This window comes from Colias philodice, chromosome 12 (genome assembly GCF_061535455.1).
Source record: "Colias philodice isolate Cphi_HAF_F1 chromosome 12, ilColPhil1 Martin Lab GWU primary, whole genome shotgun sequence".
Taxonomy (NCBI): domain Eukaryota; kingdom Metazoa; phylum Arthropoda; class Insecta; order Lepidoptera; family Pieridae; genus Colias; species Colias philodice.
This window is the reverse complement of record NC_143097.1, coordinates 9,603,123-9,629,274: the sequence shown is the minus strand read 5'-3', so window position 1 is coordinate 9,629,274 and position 26,152 is coordinate 9,603,123. Positions and strand designations below refer to the sequence as shown.

Sequence of the window (26,152 nt, the reverse complement as noted above, 5' to 3'; positions counted from 1 at the left end):
AACTTGTGTCACACCAAAACCTCACGAGCGCGATCGCAGGTATAACGAGAGAGAGACGGACCGATCTCCCGTCGCATCTCGAGTGCTGCCACCAATAAGACGTTATCACGTAAACATTTCGATCGTAAACCTATTTTACAAACAACCAATTTTTTTTTAAAGTACTTTCACACACAACCTTACCTCTGCACCAATTGTCCCTTATTCTTATCCAATGGTGTATCACCATCCTTATTAGCCAGTGAGACGAGTGCCCCAGCAAGCACCAAATCCTCTGCGATCGCACTGTAGCCCCAGAAACAGGCATAGTGCAGCGGCGAGTTGCCGTGTTCGTTTGTGAAGTTGACGTCCACACGGTTTTGTAAAAGCTGGAATGTAGGTATTTAAAATTCAGTTTAATTTGTTATACATATTTAAAGTGAAACTTTTATTACATCGTCTCAAACTTTTTGGTCTGTGTAGCGCATGTCGCGTGACGGTCGGCTGCCGAGTAGGTATAAAGCAGTGTTCGGAACCGTTCGAACAGTTTCACTTTTACCGTGGTTTCATAAAACCACACAACATTTTTATTTTATAGTAACAATAAAGAAGTTTAAAACGAAAACTGTTGTTATATTTTAGCCTAAGTATTTCTAGTGTTATATTAAATTTCTAGCTTTTTTAGATAGAACGCATACTTTAGAGCAGGTTAGAGCTATATCACTCTTTTTGCCATATGTTACAGTGTTATACAGCACAAATTGAAAGTAAATAAAAGTGTAACTAGTGAATTGTGTGCTTTATTAAAAAATCTTAACTATAAAAGTGCAGTTCCATCGAGAGGTAACAATACACAGTAAAAATGATAATAAAAACAATTCAGTGTGCAGCATCAAGGTAGTTACGCATCCACCCCAACCCTCTGTATTAGGTTGAGCAATAGCCTTCCGCTGGCCTCAGCAAGACCACCGGAGAGTTCTTGCAATTTAGCATAAGCGTTGCAGTTATTGAAAAACATTTATTTCGCAATAAGGTATCGATTGTATCATTGCATGTAATTCTGGCATTAACATTTGTGACTCCAAATCGTCCACTTGTTATAGTTAATAATTAAATAAGTTTAATTTTAATTTTATTTTATTTTTTTAAAAAAGTCAAATCGCTCCCGCAAAGTTTAACTGGCGCAGCCGGTAGGATAGCCATATAAGGTCTGCATGTCTAGAGGTCTTCAAAATTAGCCCTAGAACATTGCTATAAAGGCCGTGCTATCCTAAAAGAACCGAATAATAAATTTGTTAAACGACCACGACGAGGAATAATGGGATCGACGATCGGTTGGTGAGTAAAACTTTTTGCCATCCTTTCTGATATATTCCTATATCCTTTTCACGAGAGTGTAATTTTGACTTTTAACTATTTTTTTAACTGTTATTTTGGGATTGAACGTCTCGCATTATAACGGATCTGGTTTTAATATGAAATTCTATTAAATCAGTAATTAGTTATAACTTATACATAAGAAATATCGTATTTAATTCTAAGAATTGTCTTGCATAAAACTCTGCACAGACTAATTAACTATAGAGTGTAACTTAATTAAAAGTTTTAAATAAGAAAATTAAATGATTTTTGCATAAAGAAATATCAATATTAATTGATTTAATTGATCTCAAAATCGATCGTAATTCAATTAATAATTTTTATATTTTATATGTGATTTTATACTATTTCAAGTTTTAATTTTTATAGTAATTGGTAACATATAATTTTTTTTTGTGCTATATTTTAAGAATTTTTATTATATCGTGTTTTTAATTGATTTCTGTGTGTGTGATTTTTATAATTCGAAATTATTGTAATTGGTTAAAGACTTCAGAACTTTAATTACTCTGTACATATTTAACATGGAACGCGAAATCCAAAGCGTAAATGTAATAACAATTCCGAGTGATATGTTAAAGCTTATTCCTCTTTTTGGTGGAGACAAAAGAATTTTGAATCTATTCTTTCGAAAATGTGAATATATAATTAATAAATTTAGAGGGCATGAAGAGCAGAATATTTACGTTTTACATGCAATAACTAGTAGATTAATAGGCGATGCCGCCGCGTTATTATCCGAGCGCGAAGATATTAACACTTGGCCCGCGCTAAAAGAATTGCTGGAACAACATTTTGGTGATCCTCGTAGTGAGGATTGCATAAAAATCTCTCTCGAGTCCTGTAAAATAAAATCCGGGGAAAGTTATCTTGAATTTTGTAATAGGATACAGAATATTAGATCGTTACTAATATCGAAGGTTAATTTATCGGTAGATACGGAAATTAAACGCGCGAAAATTGCGATTTATAATCATACAGCCCTGAACGTTTTCTTGTATAATTTGCCCGAAAGCATGGTGCGAATTGTTAGACTAAAATCGCCTAATACATTAGAACAGGCTCTAGAAATTGTGTTAGAAGAAGTTAATTTTCACGAACAATATCAGTCGCGCAATCGTACCCATAATAATACAACGGTGCCCCAATTTTTACAAAATCCTCAACAAAGATTTAATTTTGGGACACCAAATGTACCTCAAAAATTTGGTTTTAAATTCACACCCCAACAACCGTTTAATAAAAATCCACAATTTGGTTATAAGCCACCGTTTAATAAAAACCCACAGTTCGGGTATAGGCCTTCATTAAATCAAAATCCACAATTTGGTTATAGACCAACATTAAATCAAAATCCACAATTTAGTTATAGGCCAACATTTAATCAAAACCCACAATTTGGTTATAGGCCTCCTGAAACTTTTGGTATGACGCCACAGAATTTCGGTCAAAGACCTCCTCAAAATAACCGCTTTGAGTCTACTGACGTTTCCATGAGGACGGCACCCCCTCGACCACAAAATATAACTCAGCCAGGTTTTAGAGTGAATGAAACCGACTTACATAATGACAATTATTACTATGGCTGTAATCCTTACGATACGAATTACGAATACGACGCGAATGAGATTTATACACCCACTGACGATACTCAAGACGATAATGTGCTTCCGTCTGATGAAGAAAATTTTCAAACGAAAGCCTCTACAAAGAAAAAATCATAGAATCAAATTGCGATCCAAATCTGAAATTTCCACACATTTATATTCCTGAAACTAATTCCAAATTTATGATTAATACTGGGAAGCAAAATTTTAACGCGGACGCTTTATCTAGAATTAGAGTTAACGCTACGCATTCCGATAATGAAAACGAATCTATGGTTGTTAATATAGGCGATAAAGACAATAGGCCAAGAGCGCGTAACGACTCTAGTACAATTACTATATCAGAACGCGATTCTAGTGAAACGATATCTATTCCCGACTCTGAAACTCTATCGGCGCTAAGTTCTCCTAGAACATGTGACTACCCAGTCAGGTCACCATCTGTAACGTCAAAATCGGATACAGTTCATTCAGCTAATATAGTAGAATCATCCGGTATACCTATATTACATGAAGCAATAGATACGAAACCAAATCAAATTTTAGTATATACGTGGTTTAAGAACGAAATGCAAGTTCACGACCTTTCACGTGAAAAGCAAAAAGTAAAGGATAGGAGAGGTGGTGAAGATCAAATCAGTCTCCCTTCAGGAAAAATTATATTTGCGAAAGACGTTAATAAGCGAAAAGGCAAGGATAAGCCGCGATTCCATAAAGCTAAGGTTATAGGTCAAGGTTCAATTAACGTTATACCGATAGAGATTGGTAAAAGGAAGACTATGGTCCCTATTAAAAATGTAAAACGCCTTCCGCGTTGTGGTGTTGGCTGATAGTGATGAGGTCCGCGCTGGCCCTTCAACTACAACTTCTTCAACATAACCTGGGAATTTATCCTGTGAAAGAAGGGCAAGCATATCTCCAAACAGACTATTGGACTATAATTAAGGTTTTAAATTTAGATAAGATTAATGATGACTTAAATTTTATTATTAGCAAATACAGTGAATTCGATAGTTTAATTAATAAGAATAGTTCATACTTACACAATTTTCAAGTGGCAAAATATCACGCTGAATATATTCGTGACATAACGGTTCAGAAATACGAACAGTTAGTTCCACACAAACGCGTCAAGAGAGGTATCCTCAACCCTCTGGGTTCCTTAATTAAAATTATAACGGGAAATTTAGACTATAGTGACGCAATTAGATACGATAAACTTACAGCTAAACTTGAAAACGATCAGACTATCATTAGAAATAAAATTACCTTAATATCTAAAATGCTCGATAGTTTTATCAATTCTACTGAAGTCTTAAATCAAAATTCTAATATATTAGATAAGCGTTTAAAAATTGTAGAATCTATGATTAAGGAATTCGCATCTAAGGATAATCATTGGGTTTATACTACTTATGTTGTAAGCCTTTTAAATTTATTTGTTAGTAATTTTCGTTCTATTTTTATAAAATTAGGAGAAATAGAGACTGCTCTAGCATTTAGTAAAGTATCCATATTACATCAAAGTATTATTAATTCTACTGAACTGTTGCAACATTTAATTCTTATATCTCAAACTGAAAAGCGAGTGAGGCAAATTTAGTAAAACTAGAAGAAACTATTAATGTTAAATCGTATATTAAACAAAACCAGATTACGTTCATAATGGAGGTTCCAATTACAGATAATTATACTTATAACTATTACAAATTATACTCTATACCTATGTACCGTGAATCCGATAGTAAAACCTTTTCCATTTTTCCTAAATATCCTTACCTGTTGGCAAAGGGGATGAAATACTTACCGATTGTACAACCGTGCCGATCGCTCGCTGCTGGAGAACAATTCCTATGCGATGAACAAAATCAAACGCCATATCCTGAAACTACTTGCATAGAACAACTGCTTAAATTTGAAGGAAACCCAATGCACTGCGAACAACAGCTAATCAATATAGAGAATGTGAGAATTCAAAGAATCACACCTATAAGTTGGATACTTTTCTCAAAATACAGAAATACTCTGACTCAAATTTGCAATGGTGATGTCAGCAAATATCCTGTCGTGGGCACATACATAATGACCATCGACGAACCATGTAGCATCGAGATCCAGAATATAACGATTCGCCCTCACCAAGTAATCACTGAGAATGATCCTGTAGAACCAACAAAAATTATAGTTTTGCCGCAATTACCTGTGAATAGAACTCCAATATTATCCAGTACACGCGTACTCAATATGCGAGGCATCAACTTGGACGAAGTTAAATATATGTCAACGATATTAAAGCAATCAGTGTTCAGTGATAGTGAAATGGTTAACAGTGAAAGAAATTTTAGATTCAGTGCTACTTTAGGCTATACGTCTCTATTTTTAATCTTTGTACTTGTAATTCTATTTTTACTTTACTTACTTCGTTATAAGATATTAAATGTAACATGTCTGCGAAATCATCGGATAGTTATTAAAAATGAACAAACCGATAATTTCGCACTTAAGGAGGGAGGAGTTACGCATCCACCCCAACCCTCTGTATTAGGTTGAGCAATAGCCTTCCGCTGGCCTCAGCAAGACCACCGGAGAGTTCTTGCAATTTAGCATAAGCGTTGCAGTTATTGAAAAACATTTATTTCGCAATAAGGTATCGATTGTATCATTGCATGTAATTCTGGCATTAACATTTGTGACTCCAAATCGTCCACTTGTTATAGTTAATAATTAAATAAGTTTAATTTTAATTTTATTTTATTTTTTTAAAAAAGTCAAATCGCTCCCGCAAAGTTTAACTAGGTAGTGCTCTAAACTGCGAAATATGTGTTCTATCTGACAAATAAATAAATAAATATTATTTATTTATAAATAAATAAATATTATTTATTTATAAATAAATAAATATTATTTATTTATTTATTTATCTGACAAAGCCTTTCAAGTTTACAAGCACAATTCGATGAATCATGAATATGTACAATAAAATTACTACTTATTTAGTTTTTTTTTCATATATAGGAATTTAAGCATATACATTATATTGGATGTTGTAAAAAGGCCCCGAAAAGAAAACACCAACTAAGTGATTCTAATCAGTAATCTACTATTTTAATTCATTAACAAACCAATTACCAATTGAACTATAGGCCTATGCCCATGTGCAGCGGCCAGGTGCAGCGGAGTATCATCACCCATATTGGTGACATTAATCCTTGCTCCTCGTTTCATGAGCATCTCAACAATTTTGATGTGACCCTCTTTGCAGGCCCAGTGTAAAGGGCTGAACCCATGGTCATCTCTGGAATATAAAAATGATGCTAAATCTATATATATATATATAACTCAAAGGTGACTGACATAGTGATCTATCAACGCACAGCCCAAACCACTGGACGTATCGGGCAGAAATTTGGCATGCAGGTAGATGTTAGGGCGTAGGCATCCGCTAAGGGAAAGGATTTCCCGAAATTCTTGTGGGAACGGGGAAAAACGGGGATGCACGTACAAAGTCGTGGGCGGAAGCTAGTATTTTATATAATAGTTAACTTTATATGCAGAGCAAGGCTAAATGGATTGCTAAAACAATTGTTAATTTTCAATCTCGAAATCTAAAAATGTATATGTGTGTAATAATAATAATAAATATAAAATATATATTTATAAATCATAGGTTCATTATTAAATCGTTATGTTTAAATTGCCAGTAGCTAGATAAGTACAGTAAGAGGAAAAATATCCCATTATATTTCCAGAAGTTCCAGGAAAATTGGTTGTTAATGATTCACTCAATAGTATTTCATTTACTATTATTTTCTTAAAATGTCTTTAATCTTTTATCACCTGCTGATTAATTAAGCCTATCTGAAGCCATAAGTAAATCTTTTTAAAAATAAATTATTATTTAATAGAGGTGGGAATACTTTGAAAAACAATTATTTGAATGAATAAAATATTACACACTCGGTTTTATGTGAAATAGTAATGTGTAATAAAGATTTACTAATAATTATAAGTAAAATAATTTTGGTAAAATAAAAAATAAACAGTAGTGGCACACCTTGGATTGAGTAATATTGTGGGCGATGTTTGCGTACGTTTCTGACCTTTTATGGATAGCAAGGACATTTATATCAATATTTATTGATTTATAAGGGTTTATCATAATGTTAACTTACCCCTGATTCATATCATGTTCAGTATCATCCAGCCAAACTCGCACCTGCAAAGCATTTCCTTCCCTGCACCACTGAAATATATCTTCCATGATTTTGGACACTTAAACTGGGACAATACAAACAAAACTTCACTATTTTATGTATTTTCATAAGAATGTTATCACAACAATATTAAGTAAACGAAATAAAGTAAAATCTTAAACAAAAATTAGTCAAAATAACTACGGATGGAGTCATTCATTAGATTTGACTTTGACAGTTTCGCAATCTCCCAAAATAACATTGTGGTAATGCAACCATCTGATAAAAGTGTCATGTTTTATTTTCCATCTCTTTTTGTCATAGAGACCGCGGTTGAAGAATTTGTATTCGCTATCACTCTTCTCTGTATACCTTTTATTCTGGTCGGATTATAATGTGGCCCAATTAGTCAATTAATTGCCAGTACATATTATGTACACGTATTATTTTTGTAATTTTCTGATTGTTATTGGTTGCGTTGCGAGTAAATTTTTTGAAATTTATTATCAAAAATTCATGACATAATGATCTTGATGAATGCAAAACTTTGGTTATATTTATTACTAGCCGTCCGCTCCGACTTCGCCCGTGGTACCTACATGTTAACCTTTTAGGGAGACCTTAAGAACCACCTATTTCGCTTTTTTGCCTGGCAGAGATCGCTGCTTAGTGATAAGGCCGCCAATTGTACTACATCTTTCTAATACCATATATGTAATTATTGTCTGGCTAACGAAAGATGAGACTGGAAAAAGGCGGCAAATTCAAAAAATCAACATATGGCAAACTAGGTTATAGTTGGAAATATAGTTTTAATACTTTTATTTATTATTTTCTCTTACGAGCAAAAAAAAACAACAAACTCTTCATCTGTATAATATTGTTTTATGTAATATAGTACAGTTAAGTGATACAGATAGACAAAAAAGAACACCGAATGAAAGCAAGAAAAAACACAATAAAAATACAATTAAAGTTTGTTTAATCAATATAATCATATTAAATCTAAAAATTCAACCGCGAGTGAATAGTAAGAATCACTATCATTATCTCTGACTCTTATTATGAACTCTTCCATTTCTGCAGTTATTCCATCTCGTTTTTTATACTATCTTCAACACGAATAACATGGTCCGGTCATAGAAGAAATCTCGTCAAGATACTGATTTTGTGTCTTTAAACATTTTGAACGAAACAGATCATTCAATTTTTTTTATTGTTGCTTGAATAGTTTATAACTGGACTATTGGTATCATCCATATTACCTGCAAAATAATAAATATTAAACAATGCAATCAAAATGAATAGTATCAAAATATCAAAGTCACACTTAACAATGCATTGAGATATTTCACGTAAACACTCTTGTTTTTCCTTGAAAACTACATCTCTTTCAACTTGTTTCTTTTCAAATTTACTAATCATAGTAAAAAGAACCTTTTTTAAGTCGCTTTTCAATGTTTTCGTCTCGTTTTCAATTAGAAATCACTAAAATCGCGGAAATAATTTTCACTTTGACACATCAACAACTCAGGTTTTATTGACAATTACGTAATTATAAGTGTTGCCATATAAATTTTCGAAATAAAAAGCCAGTCTCATCTTTCGTTAGCCAAACTCTATTTTCTTTTTATTGTTATTTAATGGTTGTATTACAATAAAGTGTAATAAATAAATAAACCATCCTTGTTCTTCAAGAAATATTATAAAAAAGGAATTATTGAAATCGGTCCACCCGTTTGTTGATACAGGCAATCAAACTAAGGCGATCTTCACACTGCCCCGCATCATGCTGCATGTTGCGTGTCGAAGCACCTACGCGCGTTCCTGCGGGAGTGCAGATCTGCATCATCGTGCGGGTTTTTTGCGCACTCACGCGCGTTTGTAGATTCACGCACGGCGGCTCTCATTTATTCGCCGTTCTCTGTGGTGGTCGTGCAATACTGAGCATCACGACGCGCGGCACTGCGGGATTCGGTGTGCCATACCTTGCGTCTCGCCCCGCACCTACGCGCGGGGATGCATGTTTCTCCGCGTATATGCGCGTGATCCGCATGTACGCGCGTGGTTGCATTTTCAGTGTGTTGGACTGTGCGTGTTTTCTATACAAACGGAGATACTTACAAGTAACGTTAAACACGCAGTCACGCAACATGCAGCGTGGTGCGGGGCAGTGTGAAGATCGCCTAATGTTCAAATAATTTTTAAGATATTTTTTGAAATTTCTCACAATTAGTTATTATCTAAATTCTAATCCAATCTCATCATATTCATTAGTAGTATTGGTAGTTAGTTAATGAGTGATAGGTGAAGGATAATTAAAAGATATATTTAGGAACTTAATGACTAGTCACAGCCGGAGAGCTGTTAAGGCGTAGTGCAATGCTCAAAACAGTTCTCAAATACTTAAATTATTCTTTATTAAATATAAAATAAAATACACTATTTCTTAGCGAATGTAATCTTCATTGCATGTGTGGGCGTGATCTTGAATCCTTGTAAAGCCTCCTTCGCTGCTGCAGACTGCATTTCATTTGCAAATTCAACAAATGCAATGTCATGTCTGTTGGGCACAAGACGGACTTCTTTGAAACCAGGGAATCTGAAAAAAAAAGATGTTATTTATATATTATGTAGGATTTAAAATTGGCAGTGTGACTTAGTGAAAAGAATGAATAGTTGTATACTTTTGTTCAATTTTCTTGCTGTTTTTAAAATTATCCAGCATATGAACTAAAATATAGTCTTATCAAAATGACCTTATTTTGTTCGTGTTTAAATTGACCATATTTATAAAAAGCTAGAATGTAATAGCTAAATTTCAATGCAAACTTACTGGTTGAACAACATAGACAACATCATCTCTGACGTTTCATCAGGAAGGTTTGTGAGGAAGAGAATCTGGTTTGGTGGCTGTTCCACATTAACATTATTGAGTAAGCCAGGTTGCCCAAAGCCAGGTACGGCATTCCTGTTTGCATCCTTCTTTTTCTTCTTGCCATCGTCCAGGCCTTTGGGTAACTTGGGACGCTTCGGCCGCTCTTGGAATGTACCCTTGATTTTGGCAATGACATCGCTGTCTGTTTTCGAGTACTGTATTCTCTGGGAACGGACGATTAACAAATAAATTGAAATCATAACAAAATATAATTTTTGTATTTAAGATGAAAACATAGCTATAATTGGTCTTACCATAGGTTTATCATAGAACGGGAATCCTTGCATACTCCTTAAAGCTACAGTAGCACTGGAAATTTCTTTAAAAATTACGAAGGCCTGCCCTCTCATTTTCAAAGTTTTTAATGCCACTATATCTAATATCTGTCCAAACTGTGAAAATATTGCATATAGTGACTTCTTCAATTCTTCTTTTTTAATTTTTTCATTTAAATTGTTTATGTAGATAGTATGATTGGGCCGAATGTCCATCGCTGCAAAACAAAATGTTTTAGGTTAGGTTATTCATAGAACTGTAATTTTCTAGCCTAGGATGAAACGTAATTGAAGAAATAAACCAATTCCTTTGTATATGAAAATCAAAATCATTCTATAAACATAAATCTCGAAAATCATCCGGAGTTCTTCGTGAAAAAAGGGTAAACTTACTCATTTTTGGCGGTGTTTGATAAGTTCACGTAGGATAGACTAAGAACTTATTTCTTGAAACTAAATGATAATACTTCGTTCCAATGTTGATCTTACTTCTTTATAACAAACTTTTGTTTAAATTTTATACAAATTACAAACAAAACTGAAAATAAAATCACCAAGCCGCAAGCTGAAGATGTTTTTTGCATAGAGTATAGAGTTAAGCGTCTTATTTACGGTCCATCTTGACGTACGTCCCGCCAAGGTCATACACGATGCACGACGCAAAACGACAGTGAATAGCGTTGACGTACGTCAATAATTATTATTATTATCTTGCTGGATGTGCACGACCAACTTTTCATCCAGCAAGCACCCCCACCACCGCGAACGTCGTGCAGATGGACAGTGAATAGCGCGGACGTACAGCAGATTAGTGTTGCCAACAGAAATTAATGTAAACGTAGTGATTATATCCTCTTTGATAAATACTTGGAAACGTGGCCTATTGATATGATTTTTTTGTGATAACTTAGTGAGTACATGAGCAAGCAAGAAACGGTTATTTTTGATTTTTATGTACACAGGAAATCCCAATTATCATTACTTTTGGATCAACCTTGTACACATGGACAGTTTATATTCAGAAGTTATTATTTTAAAAGAACTCCAAGGCGAATTGTTGAATAACACAGATTTTATGCAAAAGTCCACTGCAGAAAAATGGCAATTTATTTAAAAAAAAATATCTTGACGAATTTGTTTGTTTAAAAAAAAATGATTAGCTATATACTCTCTGTTCCCGCCACTTTAGCATTTACTGAAAGAGTCTTTTCGGTCATGAATGTGAAGTGGCGGGAAGAGAGAAACCGAGCTTCATTAAAAATTAATTAAAAATGAGCTCTTGAAATATATAAATTTAGATTTGGAATGTTTGGATTCATATAATTCATTTAAAAATAATGAAAAATTCTTAGTTACTGCAAAAAGTACAAAAAAATACATTTTTAAAAATATTTATTTACTCTTTATTTACCTCCTTTAAAATCAGATATACTCTATTTCTTCAAATAAAAGTTGGCAACCCTAGCCATGCTTGATGCGCGCACGATCGTCAGTAGGATACATCCAGCACCGCGGCCTTGAGCCGACGTACGTCGGGGATTGACCGTGAATAAGACGCTTTAAGCGTCTTATTTAAAGCGTCTTATTCACGGTCAATCCCCGACGTACGTCGGCTCAAGGCCGCGGTGCTGGATGTATCCTACTGACGTCTGACGATCGTGCGCGCATCAAGCATGGCTAGGGTTGCCAACTTTTATTTGAAGAAATAGAGTATATCTGATTTTAAAGGAGGTAAATAAAGAGTAAATAAATATTTTTAAAAATGTATTTTTTTGTACTTTTTGCAGTAACTAAGAATTTTTCATTATTTTTAAATGAATTATATGAATCCAAACATTCCAAATCTAAATTCGTAAAATCGAACTACCTGAAATGTTTTTATCGACATCATTTTGCTTTTGAAAATGCTGTAAAATATTAAACATAGAACAGATAATTATTTTTCTTTTGAAATATTACCGAAAAGCCGATACAAGAGAAGATTATAGAGTTCAAGAAGTGTGCCTGATTTAGTAAAAGCTCATTATCACACTGTTTGTATGCATTTCCAGAGAACATTTACTATGGTGGTGTTTATTTTTTTTTACACCATATGAAAGTAGAGATTTCAATGAATAAAAGGCACCCCAAGTTTTTGAAAAAAGCTGATATTTTGACGGGTGACTTTACGATTGAAAATGAGGTTGTTTTTTTGGTATTAATTCAAAATAAGGCGAAAAAATAAATATTTTCAATCAAATAAATTACAGTGTATTTGGGACATAATAAAGTAAGTTTCCACCAAATTTCGTAGAAAAAAAATAAATTTTGAAGTAGATAGAAATAAAAGACCAAAAACTTGGTTTTTTGAATTTTTCACCTAAATTTTTAGGTTATGTGAAAAAATTGTGAATACAAAAGTTGTAGAACTTTTAATTACCTACAACTTTGCCATTGAATTTTTTTCTATAGGACTTGTAGTTTTGTCGGAAATCAGGAGAAACCATTTTTTTCTCTTAAAAGCTCTCCCCTCCCACTTCCCGAACTCGGATTGACCGTAATATATTTTTCCTTTTATTTTCATCATATTCCCCTCCTTTACTAATGGGTTTCATCCGACTGCGATTTTTTTTATCTTTTCATTATTTTTAAAGGCTTCTAACCCAGTCTATGTGTACAAGGTTGATCCAAAAGTAATGATAATTGGGATTTCCTGTGTACATAAAAATCAAAAATAACCGTTTCTTGCTTGCTCATGTACTCACTAAGTTATCACAAAAAAATCATATCAATAGGCCACGTTTCCAAGTATAGGTCTACCAGAATCTGATGGCATATTTATATTTATAAAATAAAAGATTTTCATGTGGCAACTTTATTTGACAACTATCAAATTGGTTGTCAAATTATTTGTCTTCTTCGCAGTTGATGAATAATTTTTAGGATTTTGTCTAAAAAATCTTCGAACATGTCGAAAAAGCGGCTGCGATCACAAGCAAGAGGTGTTGTTTACAATGTGTATAGAAAAATATTCGATGAAGAAGGGTCAGAAATATAACAATTTTCAATTTTGAAGATTTTTTTGGTAAATTTGACTTACCCGTTTTGATACTTTTAATTAAAAATATTATAAGTAGGTAACTATAATATTTTTTGTTGATTACAATATAATTTTATGAAAACTTATTACATGAGTTTCCAATACGGCTATTCGTCAAGTCTAAGCTGTCCAAGTCAACTTTATAATGTGTGTATCTGTTAATACTTACGAAAATAAACATAGTTTTATTAAATTAAGAAAAAGCTTTTCCGTATTATTACTAATTGGCAGGTCTTCATGGTCATTTGATTCTTTCATATCAGTTAAATGTTCAGGTGAAGCACTGCGTTCCATATTTTTTTTAATTATTTTAAAGTAGTACGTAATTTTGTTTTTATTATTATCAGTTGTTTTTATTTGATTTGGTTTTATGTGACACGGCTTTCTTAGTTGCATCGCTGTTTTAAAATTTAAGTAAATGTTTTTATAATCTTCGCTGTCTATATTAAAATTGATTATATTTGTCATTTCATGTATATATTCCCTTAAATTTCCGCATTCATTCCCTAATCTAATAAAGGAGCAATTTTTAAAAAGTTTTACCAGACTCGATATGTGGTTGTTTAATAGAGTCGTGTTCAGGTAATCATTCCTGGATACTTGCAAGACGTAAGTTTTAACGTGATCTAGAATTTTTAAAGCATATCCGAGTTCAGTTAACAGAGCAAATGGATTACGATCATTGGCACCAGCGGCCAAAATGACTATATCATGTTCTTTTATTTCATATATTGTATTAGACATTTTAAGGCTTTCATTTGATAGTGCATAAGGCTTTACAAAAGATACTACGCTATAATTATCATTCCATTGTCCCTCCCTAGATTTTATAATTTTTGTTGATAAACCAATTATTTGTTGGTCCCCAAATATAAAAATTTTTGCTCTTCTATTTGTGTTAGGATAATTATTTTGTTGTGTTATTTTAGAGTTAATTCCTTTTTTTCCAGTTTCGTCATCACCTTTGTTGCTATGGCCTTCCGGTATATTTTTTCTTTCTGATGTTAATATTTGTGTTGAAGTTGTATTGTTATTGTTGTTTTTAATGTTATCTTCGTCTCCGTAACTTAGGGTTTTATTGCACTTACTTTCTGATAATGTTTTAATTGACACTCTTTTAGTATATTTTTTTAGAGAAGTTCTACTTCTTATAGTTTCAGATGAATTTTTAGGTGTATGTGTATTTGTAAAACTGAGTTTGTCAAGTAAAGAAATTTTATTTTTATATTTTTCAACTTCTCTTTTAAGTTTTATATTTTCAAGATTTAGGTTTTCTACTTCTGTGTGAGCTGATAGTAGTTGCACACGCAGGTTTTCTATATCAAGTTTCAGGTTTTGTATTAATTCCGACTCCACATTTAGGTTAGGTAAGGATTTTAGACTATTGTCTGATTTGTCACTGAATGATAACATCTCCTCACTATCATACATGTTTTGTAGTGAATTAATATTTTCCAACGACCTGCTTTTGTTCTTTTTTCTGTATGTTATATTTTCAGTATCCATTGTAAGTATGTATTTAAATATTATGTATAAATATCTTTTTATTTTATTGTAATATATACACACACATTTATTATTTGTATTCGTTTTCAGCAAAGTTATAATTATCGAAAGTGCGTGTTGAATTCAAGAGACTGTAATCTGTTCTTTATAGATAAATATATATCTTTTCTGTTTGGGTATTAATTTATAATTATATATATTTATTTTTATAATTATTTGATTTTATTTCAATATTTCTTTATGACAACACTTATAATTATTAGTCGAGTCCAAGGTCGAGTCATAGATAATCTGTCGTTCACTTCAGATGTCACTTGTCAGTTGTCACAATTACTTGTCTCAGCGTCAAACGTTAATTTAAATATATAAATTCTTTTTATGAAATTGTTGTAATCTAGTTCTGTATGTGTAAATTTGTGAAAAATATCTTGCGGTATCGAAATTGTATTCCAGTATAAACAAAATAAGTTTGTCAGCGTAACATACACAAAGTTGTTTAAAGTTTATTTAAAGCACCGTTACCTCGTAGTTTAATATTCCGTTTGATCACTTAATTCGCTGTAGTTTGTCTTGACTTCATTTTCACAGTCGTATTTAGACTCAACGATGATGTTTATTAAATATTTTTAACTCGATTCACACTATTACTATTTTTAAAGATTTTTTGAAAATATATCGAACCTCTTCTGATTAATGACAGTTGACAGCCAATGACAGTTGACACTTGACAGCCAGTATAATATAAATACTGTTAAAAATATATGTCGTTATTATTTATAGACCATGATTTTTAGTTTTTTTTATTTCGAAAAATCCTGAATATACAAACCAGTGTGGTCACCCACAGAAAGAGACAAAAAACAACACTGACGTCATTCAAGGTTATATTTTCTTGTGACAAGTTAATGGTCATAGTGCAATCTCCAGTGTATTAGATATAAGCTTCTTGATCTTGACGAATTTGTTTGTTTAAAATAAATGATTAGCTATATACTCTCTGTTCCCGCCACTTTAGCATTTACTGAAAGAGTCTTTTCGGTCATGAATGTGAAGTGGCGGGAAGAGAGAAACCGAGCTTCATTAAAAATTAATTAAAAATGAGCTCTTGAAATATATAAATTTAGATTTGGAATGTTTGGATTCATATAATTCATTTAAAAATAATGAAAAATTCTTAGTTACTGCAAAAAGTACAAAAAAATACATTTTTAAAAATATTTATTTACTCTGTATTTACCTCCTTTAAAATCAGATATACTCTATTTCTTCAAATAAAAGTTGGCAACCCTAGCCATGCTTGATGCGCGCACGATCGTCAGTAGGATACATCCAGCACCGCGACCTTGAGCCGACGTACGTCGGGGATTGACCGTGAATAAAGCGTCGGTCGTTATTCACGGTCAATACTCAATCCATTGACCTCATTGATTGTATTCGTTGTCAATGACAACACATTTGAATGAGTGTAAAATGTACACATTTTAAACATTTGAAAAAATCTAAACATAATAATGTTTTATATATATACAGAAATAAAAAAGGATAATAGAGATTGGAATATGGTATCATCGCAGACGGCAGAGTACATTCATTGTTATTGATGCACATGTACGTAATAATTAAACGCACTGTATAAATAAATTGCCGCGGCTGCAAGAACTTCTACGGACTACGTCCATCCTTGAAGCGCCAATGCAGAATGATCAGTACGCCAATGTGTGAACAGGAATCTTGATATCCTTCATTTTTTCCCAACACGTTGGCCCAACGCCTTGGCCCCATGTGTACTGCCGCTAAATAATCTGTGATGTTTAGCAGTTTGCCTCTTTGGTCTGTACTCTGTTGTCTATTAGATATTCGCGCTGCGCGCGCTTTTCATTATTGTTTACTGTTTTAGTTTTAACTTGCATTGAATTAAATATTCGTAAAATCGACGATAAATTAAATTATTGTCTCAATTAAATCTTTATAAATTAGAAAGAGTGTCATATTTAGTGAGATATTAAAAAATGCACGACTTTGCTTATGATTTTGATACTGTCACTCCCGAAGTGTGGAGAGCAAACGAAGAAAGTTGGAAGAAAAAACTATTAAATTTACCAAATTGGTACAAGGTAATAGCATAATTTACGTTGTAACTCAATATTCCGCTTAATTTTCTAAGTAAATGCATACCAAAATTTGGTTCAATCTTCTATTTTGACCTCCAGTTAACCTTTATTATTTTTGTAGATACCTCTCATTAATTGTAATGCTTCTCACAATCTTTCCGATGGAAGCCTAGCTCGCTTTCGAGGAATGGTTCAGGATATGCACAACCCAGAGTTCTATTTTGAAGAGTTTGAGGTATTCAACACAGTTACAAACGAAATTAAAACAAAGTCCGGGAAATACACAGACACAGCGTCGATTCTGGTGAGAATTTAATGAGTATTATGGCAGGTTTCAGTTTTTCACAGCCATATGATATGTTTTGTTTAGCTTGTCTGTCAGTTTAAATGGCTATGTATGAAACTGTACATCTAAAAGGGGTTAGCAGGCTTAAAACCACCTCCACTCAAAAATATAAACAAAATTTAATACAATAGTAGGTACTTTTATTCATTGTCTCTTATCATTCACAGGAAAATGAAAAAATCAACTACACAGAAAACCTAAAGAGCGCACAGAGACAGACTATGGTTGCTGTAACGCTGCCTGGCTTAAATGACTGGGCTCAAAACATAGAGAATGATAAAAATCACTTGAAATACCTTGAAGAGCAGCCAAATACTTCAAAGAGGTTAAACATTTTTTTAAATTTTCGAATCACCTCAAAATCTAATTTAAATGCTATTTCTAAAAAAAACTATATCTTTAAGGGCCGATTTTTCAATGCTTGGATAAAACTTATCCGTCCAATAAAGTATTACACAATAATATTAAAATGTCAACTGTCAAATACGGGCAATTATAATACGTTTTTAAAATAGTAGTTTTATACATTATTCGACGAATAAGTTTTATCCAAGCATTGAAAAATCGGCCCTAAAACAATTGAATATTACATAAATATAATACTTATATAAAAAACGACATAACAAATTCAGGTTCAACGTAACCAAGTTAAAACGCAGCTATGATGAATGTGATGACGATGCTATGGAAGTTGAAGGTAGCGAGGGGAAGAAAGAGCCTAGAGTCGCAGAGGTGGTGACAGAACCTTCTAACATTGTTTCTAGAGAGCATTTATTGAATTTCCCCTTGCCTGATGTTGCTGGCAAGTCATGTATTATTAAGGTTTGTGCAACAAATCTTATTGATATTATAACATCAAAGTGAACAAAAGCAAAATTCAAAAGCGTTTTATTAAAAATGTATCTAGATATATATAAGCATATTATAATATTATTTGATATACAAATATATACAAAAATTTATATGTGGCTAATAAGCAAAAATTTTTATAATGTAAGGGACTTTTTGGGAGATAAATGTAAATATTGACATGTATAATAATTTATAGACAATTGATCTAAACTAGAATAATTAATGTTTATATAAAAAAATTTTCTGATTATGCGGAGCTGTAAAAACTATGTTTGCATGCCAGTGTAACTGGCGAATGTGCTGTACTCTCATAGAAATCTAAATAACAAGACACATAGAAGTGCTATAATGTCATAATTCGTATGAAAACCGCTGTCGCCAAAATCAACACATTTAAACCGATAGCTAAACAGTACACACAAGTAAACTATGCCTTTTATTGGACAGCTTGATTTTAGTGAAAACTAACTTAAATATTAAATTAAGCTTTTTAATATGTATCCTAACGCACGAATTTACGGTTTATTTTAGAATAACATCCCTAAGCATATGAGACGTTTTGTTTATTTTTGCTCCAATACGCAAAAATTCGGCTTTTCTACAACAGAGGTTGTCAATCTCTGGTTTCCTTTCAAAACGTATAAATCTTTCGCCTTTTTTAACAGAGGTTGTCAATTTTCAATAGCTGATATAACTTTGAACATAAACTCATAGAAATAAGGTTGAAATTTGTGTTAAACGTGATAATAAGAATCTTGTTATTTAGATTTCTATGTGTACTCTCCTTATTGTAATAACTTGTAAACCACATTTGAGCAAATAAAGATATTTATTATTATTATAAGTTCTCTACATAATGTATTGTAGTTTGCTGAAAAAAAATTTCTGTTTCTTATGTAGTCTTTCTTTTCTAGATATACGATGACAGTGAAAACCTGAAACTAAACGACATGATAGAAGTAGTAGGTTTCCTATCAGTTGATCCGGCACTTTCCGGAGAGTTCCAACCAGAAAATAATTCCCTTATCGAACCAACTATTGAAACAGAAGTAGAGACGATCACACACAACCCTCCCCCGAGCCTTGTGCCGAGATTGCATGCCGTGTATGTCAAGAAGTTGGACCATTGTAATCCATTGGTTTTGGATGGTTTTGATAAAGGTAAAAAGTTATAAATCTTAATATATATAAATCTCGTGTCACAATGCTTGTCCTGAATGGACTCCTAAACCACTTAACCGATTATAATAAAACTAGAGGTCCGCCCCGGCTTCGCCCGTGGCACATATTTCGCAATAAAAGGTAGCCTATGTCCTTTCTCGGGTATCAAAATATCTCCATACCAAATTTCATGCAAATTGGTTCAGTAGTTTAGGCGTGATTGAGTAACAGACAGACAGACAGAGTTACTTTCGCATTTATAATATTAGTATGGATTCGCACACCATGTGCGAATTTTAAAGAATTCCCTTATCGAACCAACTACGGAAACAAAAGTAGAGACGATCACACGCAACCCGCCCCCGAGCCTTGTGCCGAGATTGCATGCTGTGTATGTCAAGAAGTTGGACCATTGTAATCCTTTGGTTTTGGATGGTGTTGATAAAGGTATTATTATTATAAAAATATTTACTATTGTAATATAGTGATTTTTCACTTAAATTATACAGACCAGACATTGAAGATTACAAGATCAATTAGAAAATATCATGGAAATTTTCAATGGAAGTAAATAACCTATGGCAACAGTTCCCCCATGTTTAGTCACGTAATATTTTTCTAATACACCCAAAATTTTCAGAAAATGTTTTAAAAGAAGCAAACTCAGCCAGGGAGCATTTACTAAAAGCATTAACAGAATTGTTATTGGGAGATCAGTTAGCCGCAGAGTATTTAATATGTCACCTTATTGCATGTGTGTAAGTATGTTTTTGTTTACCTCCATATTCCGGATAATTTGTTTTAAAAAAATTGCAAATTAATAAAAGTGATCTCTTACATAAAAATGTGAATCAAACAAACGATTAATCTACAACAATATTATATTTTAGATCCATAAAATTGCATAAAGCGGTAGTATGTCAATTTTTAATCTTATTATGAAGAGAAACATGTTACAACTGAAAACATAAATATAAATTATGTATTGATGTGATTCTTTGCACTAACTGTGTTTCTAATCATATATTTATCTTATAAAATTTATATATGTAATAACTTGCAGATACCTCCGTCAAGACACCCTATCTCTTGGTCAATTCTGTCTAAACATGTCCAATCTGCCGACAAAGAAATATCCCAACTATGCCAAACAGTTGTATGATATAATCAAACAATTTGTTATAAAAAGCTACTATCTACCATTGACTGTGGATAATATGAACACCATGGCTTTACTTCCCAAGTAAGTATTGACATTCCTTAGGTTTATGATATTATCTTATATATAAAATTCTCGTGTCACAATGTTAGTCTGCATACTTCTCCGAAACGGGTGGACCGATTCTCATGAAATTTTCTGTGCATATCGGGTAAGTCTGAGAATCGGCCAACATCTATTTTTCATATGTAGGTACCACGGGCGAAGCCGGGGCGGACCGCTAGTATTATAATAAATATAAACTTATTTGCTATTTCCAAACTCAAGCTAAAACATTTATAAAAGCTTCTATTTTAAAAGCAATGTTACTCTAGATAATAATCAACATACAAAATGCTACTCTATATAATAATTAACTTAAGAAAAAGTGAATTCGTAAGTTCTATAACCAGAATATTTTAATTTAAATTACAAGGAATACAAAACTTATAAATGCAAATAAGAATAAAAGAAATGTTATGAACAGAAGTTATAAAAAAGACAAAGCAAATAATAATCTATATTCTATACTATAATATTATAAAGCTGAAGAGTTTGTTTGTTTGAACGCGCTAATCTGGTCTACTAAACTACTGGTCCTATTTTAAGAATTCTTTTGGTGTTAGATAGCCCATTTATCGAGGAAGGCTATTATTTTATCAAGACCAAAAGGGGCGGAGCAATGCGGGTGAAACCGCAGAGCACAGCTAGTCATTCATAAAGAATAGAGAAGAATCAGCGTCATTTTGTTGGTAACAAACAATTTATAATTTAGTGTATGGTTATTCATTTCAGAAAAGATTACGACTGCAACAGACTAACAAGCGGAGTCCTGCAGTTAAGCAAACACACACATTTAGTACTCGATGAGACACAAATGCAACAAGGACAATTGGATTCCGCAGGAGTTCATAATATTTCCGCTTTGGGAAATCTTATAAAGTTGCAGAAAGTCGAATATGACTTCAAATATTACAAAATGGAGTTCGATTCTGATATATCTGTGCTTGTTCTTTCGGAAGGGAAGAGTTTGTTGCCTGTTAGTATTTTTAAAATAAAGATTCTGTGATTTAAAATTAACTAAAAAAGTCAACTAGTAATACTCATATTTGTGTTAGCACTTAGCAATAGTAATTATTGTAGTACATGCTCATAAGTTGTGCTCATAATTACTGTCTTTTTGTTACTTTGAGTGCAATCTTAAAGTTATGTTATCGTTTTGCTATAGACCACAGTAGAAAATCATAAACATTACTTTTCTCATGAAACAAATTTAGAAATGATATAATTTTTAAGTTAATTTATTTTTAGATACCAAATAAATCGATTTTTTTCTTCAACTTCAATAATATCCTTTATTTGTTGACCATACATTTAAAATTATAATATTTTTTTGTATTGTTTATGTCAATTTAAATTTATAATGTTTTAATGTACATATTTCGCAATAAAAGGTAGCCTATGTTCTTTCTCAGGGTCTAAAGATTGTCTGTGCCAAATTTCATCAAAATCGGTCCAGTAGTTTTTGCGTGAAAACCATACATACATAATTACAAACCTTTCCTCTTTATAATATTAGTATAGATTAATTTTCTTTATTTTCAGAGTGATTATCACGTGTCCTTACGGCCAGAAGCTTCGTCGTTGGAAATATTCGACGCCATAGTAGAAGCAGCTACTTATTACCTTAAAGAGGAAATCATGAACACCATTAGAATGTATCTAACTAATTTGAAACTCATAAAATACTCCATTACAGAGGATTTGCAGGTATATTTTTATAAAATGATGCCAAAATTTAACATAATAATGTTAATAATTCAAATATGGGTGATTTTATCTCTTCAGTATCTATACATATAATAAATCTGTAGAAGGGTCAATTCTGTACATTGAAAATATTGAAAAAATAAATAGCAGGGGGTGTTACTGGATCGATACCAAACCCAAATATGTGATTAAAAAATTTTTTGTCTGTCTGTCTGTCTGTCTGTATGTGAAGACATCACGTGAAAACTAACGGTTCGATTTCGATGAAACTTGGTATAATTATACCTTATTATCCTGGGCGTAAAATAGGATACTTTTTATCCTGGAAAAATACGTAGAAAAAAAATTAATCTTAATTTTTCAGTTTTATCCATAGACGTTGTTCTGTAGAACCGCGAACACACGTTGCGTATTATTATAGGCCTAGCCGTATTTGGGTCCAATAGATATTTATAAGATGTCATTGTCAGAGTTAATCAAAACGCGTGGATGGTCCACGCGAAGACCGACATCCGCGCGGACGGAGTCGCGGGCGGAAGCTAGTATTAAATAGTTTTTGTGACCGTAAAAATAATAACAAACAAAATATCTCTTTAAATTTAAGCATTTACTTTTTTCCTTTTGCATCAAATGTACTTTTGTGTGAAGTTTGTACTTCTTTGTATGCAATAAAAATAATGAATAGAAATAAATTATAATACCCAACATGACATTTAAATCTTATTTATCCATATAAAATGTTTAGATTTCACAAATACCAGTAATATTTAGAAAAAAAATGGTTGTCTGTAAAGTCGGTTTACTGACGATAGTTGAACGTGACAACGTCCGATTGTGTTTCTTTGTCGCTCGTTCTGCGCTCTCGCTCGCACTTCAAACCATGGAACGCCTCAGAGCGAGGTAACGCCGCATGAGTCATGTTTTTTCGTGCGTGCAGCGGGCTATCGAATTATAAGACGTTGTCACGTCAAAAATATTAATTTTTAATTCATATTTCAGTTTGTCGAAGAAGATTTCATAGAAATGCGGAGTAAATCGGATTCAGATAATCCTATAACTGCGGACGATCTACACAGGCTTCTAGTTTTAGCTCGACTCGTGAGTTTGTCCCGCGGCTTCGATACACTCAACAAGGAATGCTGGGATATCACCAAGAAAATGGAGGAAGAAAGACTAAAAAGATTGAAGAATAGAGTTCCGCCTTTGTCATAATTATGTGTAGCGCTTTTTTAATAAATGTTTTTGTATTTATTTTTAAATGGAGTTTTTTTTTATCGCATTTCATGTCTATGGATTTCATCGAAAATATGTTTTGGTTATTAGAAAAATATAATATCAATATCATATGCCAATAAAATAAAATATCAGTAAAAAGCATTCATTCCTTAATTTTCTGTGATTAGAGTCGCACACACAGCGTTTTTATATCTATATATTTCTTTGTCTCAGTGCTTAATCACTATTTATGTACTGAAAACAAACTGAAAAGTACATCATCCTGAAGAAGACAATTTAATTTGATCCTTGTGCGTTTAAACCTAAGGTTTACATTCTGGTTCGCATTTCGCTACGTTCAGTTTATTTCTTAAACATTTGAATACGAGTGTCGTCGTGAACTACTGACTACTACAAGACGAATACTCATTATTCTCATCGCTATTCACGCGAATGTTTAAATGCACAATCAAAGAAAAATCAAATCATTTGTGAAAATAATTTAAGATTTTTCATTAATTTTTATCTGGTTTCTGGTCAAAGCGGAAGTGGATCGTAAATTTTACATTGTCACTTTGTCATTATGACAGTGACGTGTACATTTCACGAATTAGAGCTGGTTTTATTTATTGATTGGATTTATAAATTAAATTCTCTAATAAATCTAATTATATTAAAATAAAACACAATGTCAAGTAAAAGCAAATCATTAGATAGTTCAAGCAAAAGCAAATTAAACAATTCAGTGTGGAAAAGAGCATTTACTTCAAATGCTGAATGGCCCGACAAGGTTACTATTGCAATCACGGGATTTTCTATGATTATAAATGAAGTTCTCTACTGATAATGTTTTATTTATTTTAGGAAGAATTTCTAGACGTAATTTATTGGATGCGACAAGCGATAGGTATAATTTTAGGCTTATGTTGGGGTCTGCTGCCACTTAAAGGATTTTTTGGTCTTGTATTGTAAGTTATTATTATTTATTTTATTTCATGCGTTTATGGCTTCAAATTTGTATCGTACAAAAGCACTCATATCCTAATTAAATTATAGTCTCATTACTTATTTACGTTTGTAAATTATTAAATCAAACTAACTATAAATTATTCTTTTAGATTTGTGGTTGTGAATGCAGCAGTGATATATTTTTACGTAAGCAATATTCAAAATGTAGATGAGGAGGAATATGGTGGAATGTGGGAAATTACTAAAGAAGGCTTTATGACATCTTTTGCTGGATTTCTAGTAAGTATAATATTACTTCTTATGTCTATAAAAGAGTCAATATTTACCTGAATAAATCTTATTGCCTACCTTACATTTTTATTCATTGGACTTTTTAGACTAGATCAAAACAAATTTTCTATCAGGTCACAATGCTTATTCAAGGAGATTTTACGTTAAGTTTAACGTTTTTTTATTTTAACATATTCTACTATGTAGTTTGTTTTCATGCTTTGATTAGAATATGCCAACATTTTCATTATTCTCCGTACAAACTAAATATAATTATTAGATAAATAATTTTCATAATTTCTACTAAAAACCTAATCTTTTGTGTTTCAGGTCACATGGATCATTGTGTACACAGGTCTTCACGGAGCAAGCAGTTTATGAGACTAAATTTATACTTATGGTTACATAAATATCTTAAAATCCCATACAACAAATACTCCATAATAATGAATGTTTTTTTTACTTGCCAATCAGTTTTTATACCTATTATGAATTTGTAACAAAATGTTTTAGAGCAATATTATTTAGAGTAATTAAAAAACATTCAATATTTAGGTAAAAAGACTATGTCGTATGTTGCTGAAAAGATTATTACTAATTTATTGAAAAGACAAGATAAATGTTTATTTAAAGAGTTTTTTTATGAAATATATTTAAAGAACTATCAAATCTTGAAAGTACATACTATGGTAAATATATTGTAACTTTATTATTTACAGAAAATTGATGTTTAAGATATTAGCAAATGTAGGTTTGGAATTGTAAAATATGAACAGTTTTGTTTTATATAAGCTGAGGTTTACAGTTTTGGTTTCATGCATTTTTGTCATTGTAATGTAAGTGAAAATTATTGTTAAGTTTAATAATTTAAATGGTGTTCATAAATCCCTATTATTTTACAGAAGGAAATGGAATTCCATTGGAATAATTATTTTATCATGTTTGAAATGTTTTGTTGTGTATGATCCTTGATGAGTTATTTGAAAAAATATAGTTGATTTCTATTTAATTATCTTTTTATTTTTACCTGCTAACCTTACTTCACTACATAGTATAAAACAAAGTCGCTTTCTCTGTCCCTTTGTATGCTTAAATCTTTAAAACTACGGAATGGATTTGGATGCGGTTTTTTTTAATAGATAGAATGATTTAGGAGGAAGGTTTTAGTATATAATTTGTTGGGTTTTAGACAAAGTGGGCGAAGCCGCGGCCGGTAAGCTAGTATGTACTATATAATTAAAAGGCCAGATTTGTGAAAATAACTTTGTTATCGTTTAGGGTCTGTCTAAAGCTGCATGTTGCT

General features: G+C 32.2%; 5 protein-coding genes and 1 long non-coding RNA gene across 9 annotated transcripts in view; 3 read left to right on the top strand and 3 right to left on the bottom strand.

Annotated features, from left to right (window-relative positions):
• Positions 1-7,411, bottom strand: part of Ilk (integrin linked kinase) — a 51,466-nt gene extending 44,055 nt beyond the window's left edge. For 2 of the 4 annotated variants that reach the window (XR_016316410.1, XM_089701824.1), the window contains exons 1-3: positions 7,139-7,408; positions 6,096-6,261; positions 184-368 (exon numbers count right to left, since the gene is read on the bottom strand). Coding sequence is in view for 3 of the 4 variants with exons in the window: in XM_089701824.1 (XP_089557950.1) it covers positions 184-368; positions 6,096-6,261; positions 7,139-7,227 (440 nt within the window). In the remaining variant the exon portion in view is untranslated. Of the gene's footprint in view, positions 1-183; positions 369-6,095; positions 6,262-7,138 lie in introns of all 4 variants that reach the window. The other 2 variants (XM_089701826.1, XM_089701825.1) reach the window with 2 other exon arrangements.
• Positions 1-26,152, top strand: part of Abp1 (Actin binding protein 1) — a 175,582-nt gene that overhangs the window by 92,942 nt on the left and 56,488 nt on the right. The gene's annotated exons all lie outside the window — the stretch shown is intronic.
• Positions 8,125-8,749, bottom strand: LOC149484237 (uncharacterized). Its single transcript, XR_016316338.1, has 2 exons — positions 8,597-8,749; positions 8,125-8,424 (listed from the first exon to the last, which is right to left on the bottom strand). It is a non-coding gene; the product is annotated as an uncharacterized LOC149484237 (long non-coding RNA).
• On the bottom strand, positions 9,561-10,969 carry snf (U1 small nuclear ribonucleoprotein A snf). Its single transcript, XM_089701729.1, has 4 exons — positions 10,766-10,969; positions 10,352-10,590; positions 9,996-10,261; positions 9,561-9,761 (listed from the first exon to the last, which is right to left on the bottom strand). The coding sequence occupies exons 1-4, from the start codon at positions 10,767-10,769 to the stop codon at positions 9,602-9,604; spliced, it is 669 nt and encodes a 222-aa protein (XP_089557855.1). The 5' UTR covers positions 10,770-10,969; the 3' UTR covers positions 9,561-9,601.
• LOC149484235 (mini-chromosome maintenance complex-binding protein) lies at positions 16,794-23,654 on the top strand. Its single transcript, XM_089701806.1, has 10 exons — positions 16,794-17,071; positions 17,190-17,372; positions 17,582-17,739; positions 18,047-18,236; positions 19,181-19,427; positions 20,068-20,185; positions 20,491-20,670; positions 21,421-21,664; positions 22,231-22,395; positions 23,395-23,654. Exons 1-10 carry the CDS (start codon positions 16,967-16,969, stop codon positions 23,605-23,607), a joined length of 1,803 nt encoding a protein of 600 aa, XP_089557932.1. The 5' UTR covers positions 16,794-16,966; the 3' UTR covers positions 23,608-23,654.
• On the top strand, positions 24,187-25,858 carry LOC149484234 (GEL complex subunit OPTI). The gene is made up of 4 exons (XM_089701253.1): positions 24,187-24,400; positions 24,475-24,578; positions 24,729-24,858; positions 25,180-25,858. The coding sequence occupies exons 1-4, from the start codon at positions 24,299-24,301 to the stop codon at positions 25,228-25,230; spliced, it is 387 nt and encodes a 128-aa protein (XP_089557379.1). The 5' UTR covers positions 24,187-24,298; the 3' UTR covers positions 25,231-25,858.

Bases quoted from the DNA above. Each gene is read 5' to 3' on its own strand.
- snf (XM_089701729.1), bottom strand. The intron at 10,262-10,351 runs GTAAGACCAATT...GTCCGTTCCCAG, and splicing joins CGTTCTATGATAAACCTATG to AGAATACAGTACTCGAAAAC. The intron at 9,762-9,995 runs GTAAGTTTGCAT...TTTTTTTTTCAG, and splicing joins TTGTCTATGTTGTTCAACCA to ATTCCCTGGTTTCAAAGAAG.
- LOC149484235 (XM_089701806.1), top strand. From the start codon at position 16,967: ATGCACGACTTTGCTTATGATTTTGATACTGTCACTCCCGAAGTGTGG. The intron at 17,072-17,189 runs GTAATAGCATAA...TTATTTTTGTAG, and splicing joins ATTTACCAAATTGGTACAAG to ATACCTCTCATTAATTGTAA. The intron at 20,186-20,490 runs GTAAGTATGTTT...AATAACTTGCAG, and splicing joins TGTCACCTTATTGCATGTGT to ATACCTCCGTCAAGACACCC.
- LOC149484234 (XM_089701253.1), top strand. From the start codon at position 24,299: ATGTCAAGTAAAAGCAAATCATTAGATAGTTCAAGCAAAAGCAAATTA. The intron at 24,401-24,474 runs GTTACTATTGCA...TATTTATTTTAG, and splicing joins ATGCTGAATGGCCCGACAAG to GAAGAATTTCTAGACGTAAT. The intron at 24,579-24,728 runs GTAAGTTATTAT...TTATTCTTTTAG, and splicing joins GGATTTTTTGGTCTTGTATT to ATTTGTGGTTGTGAATGCAG.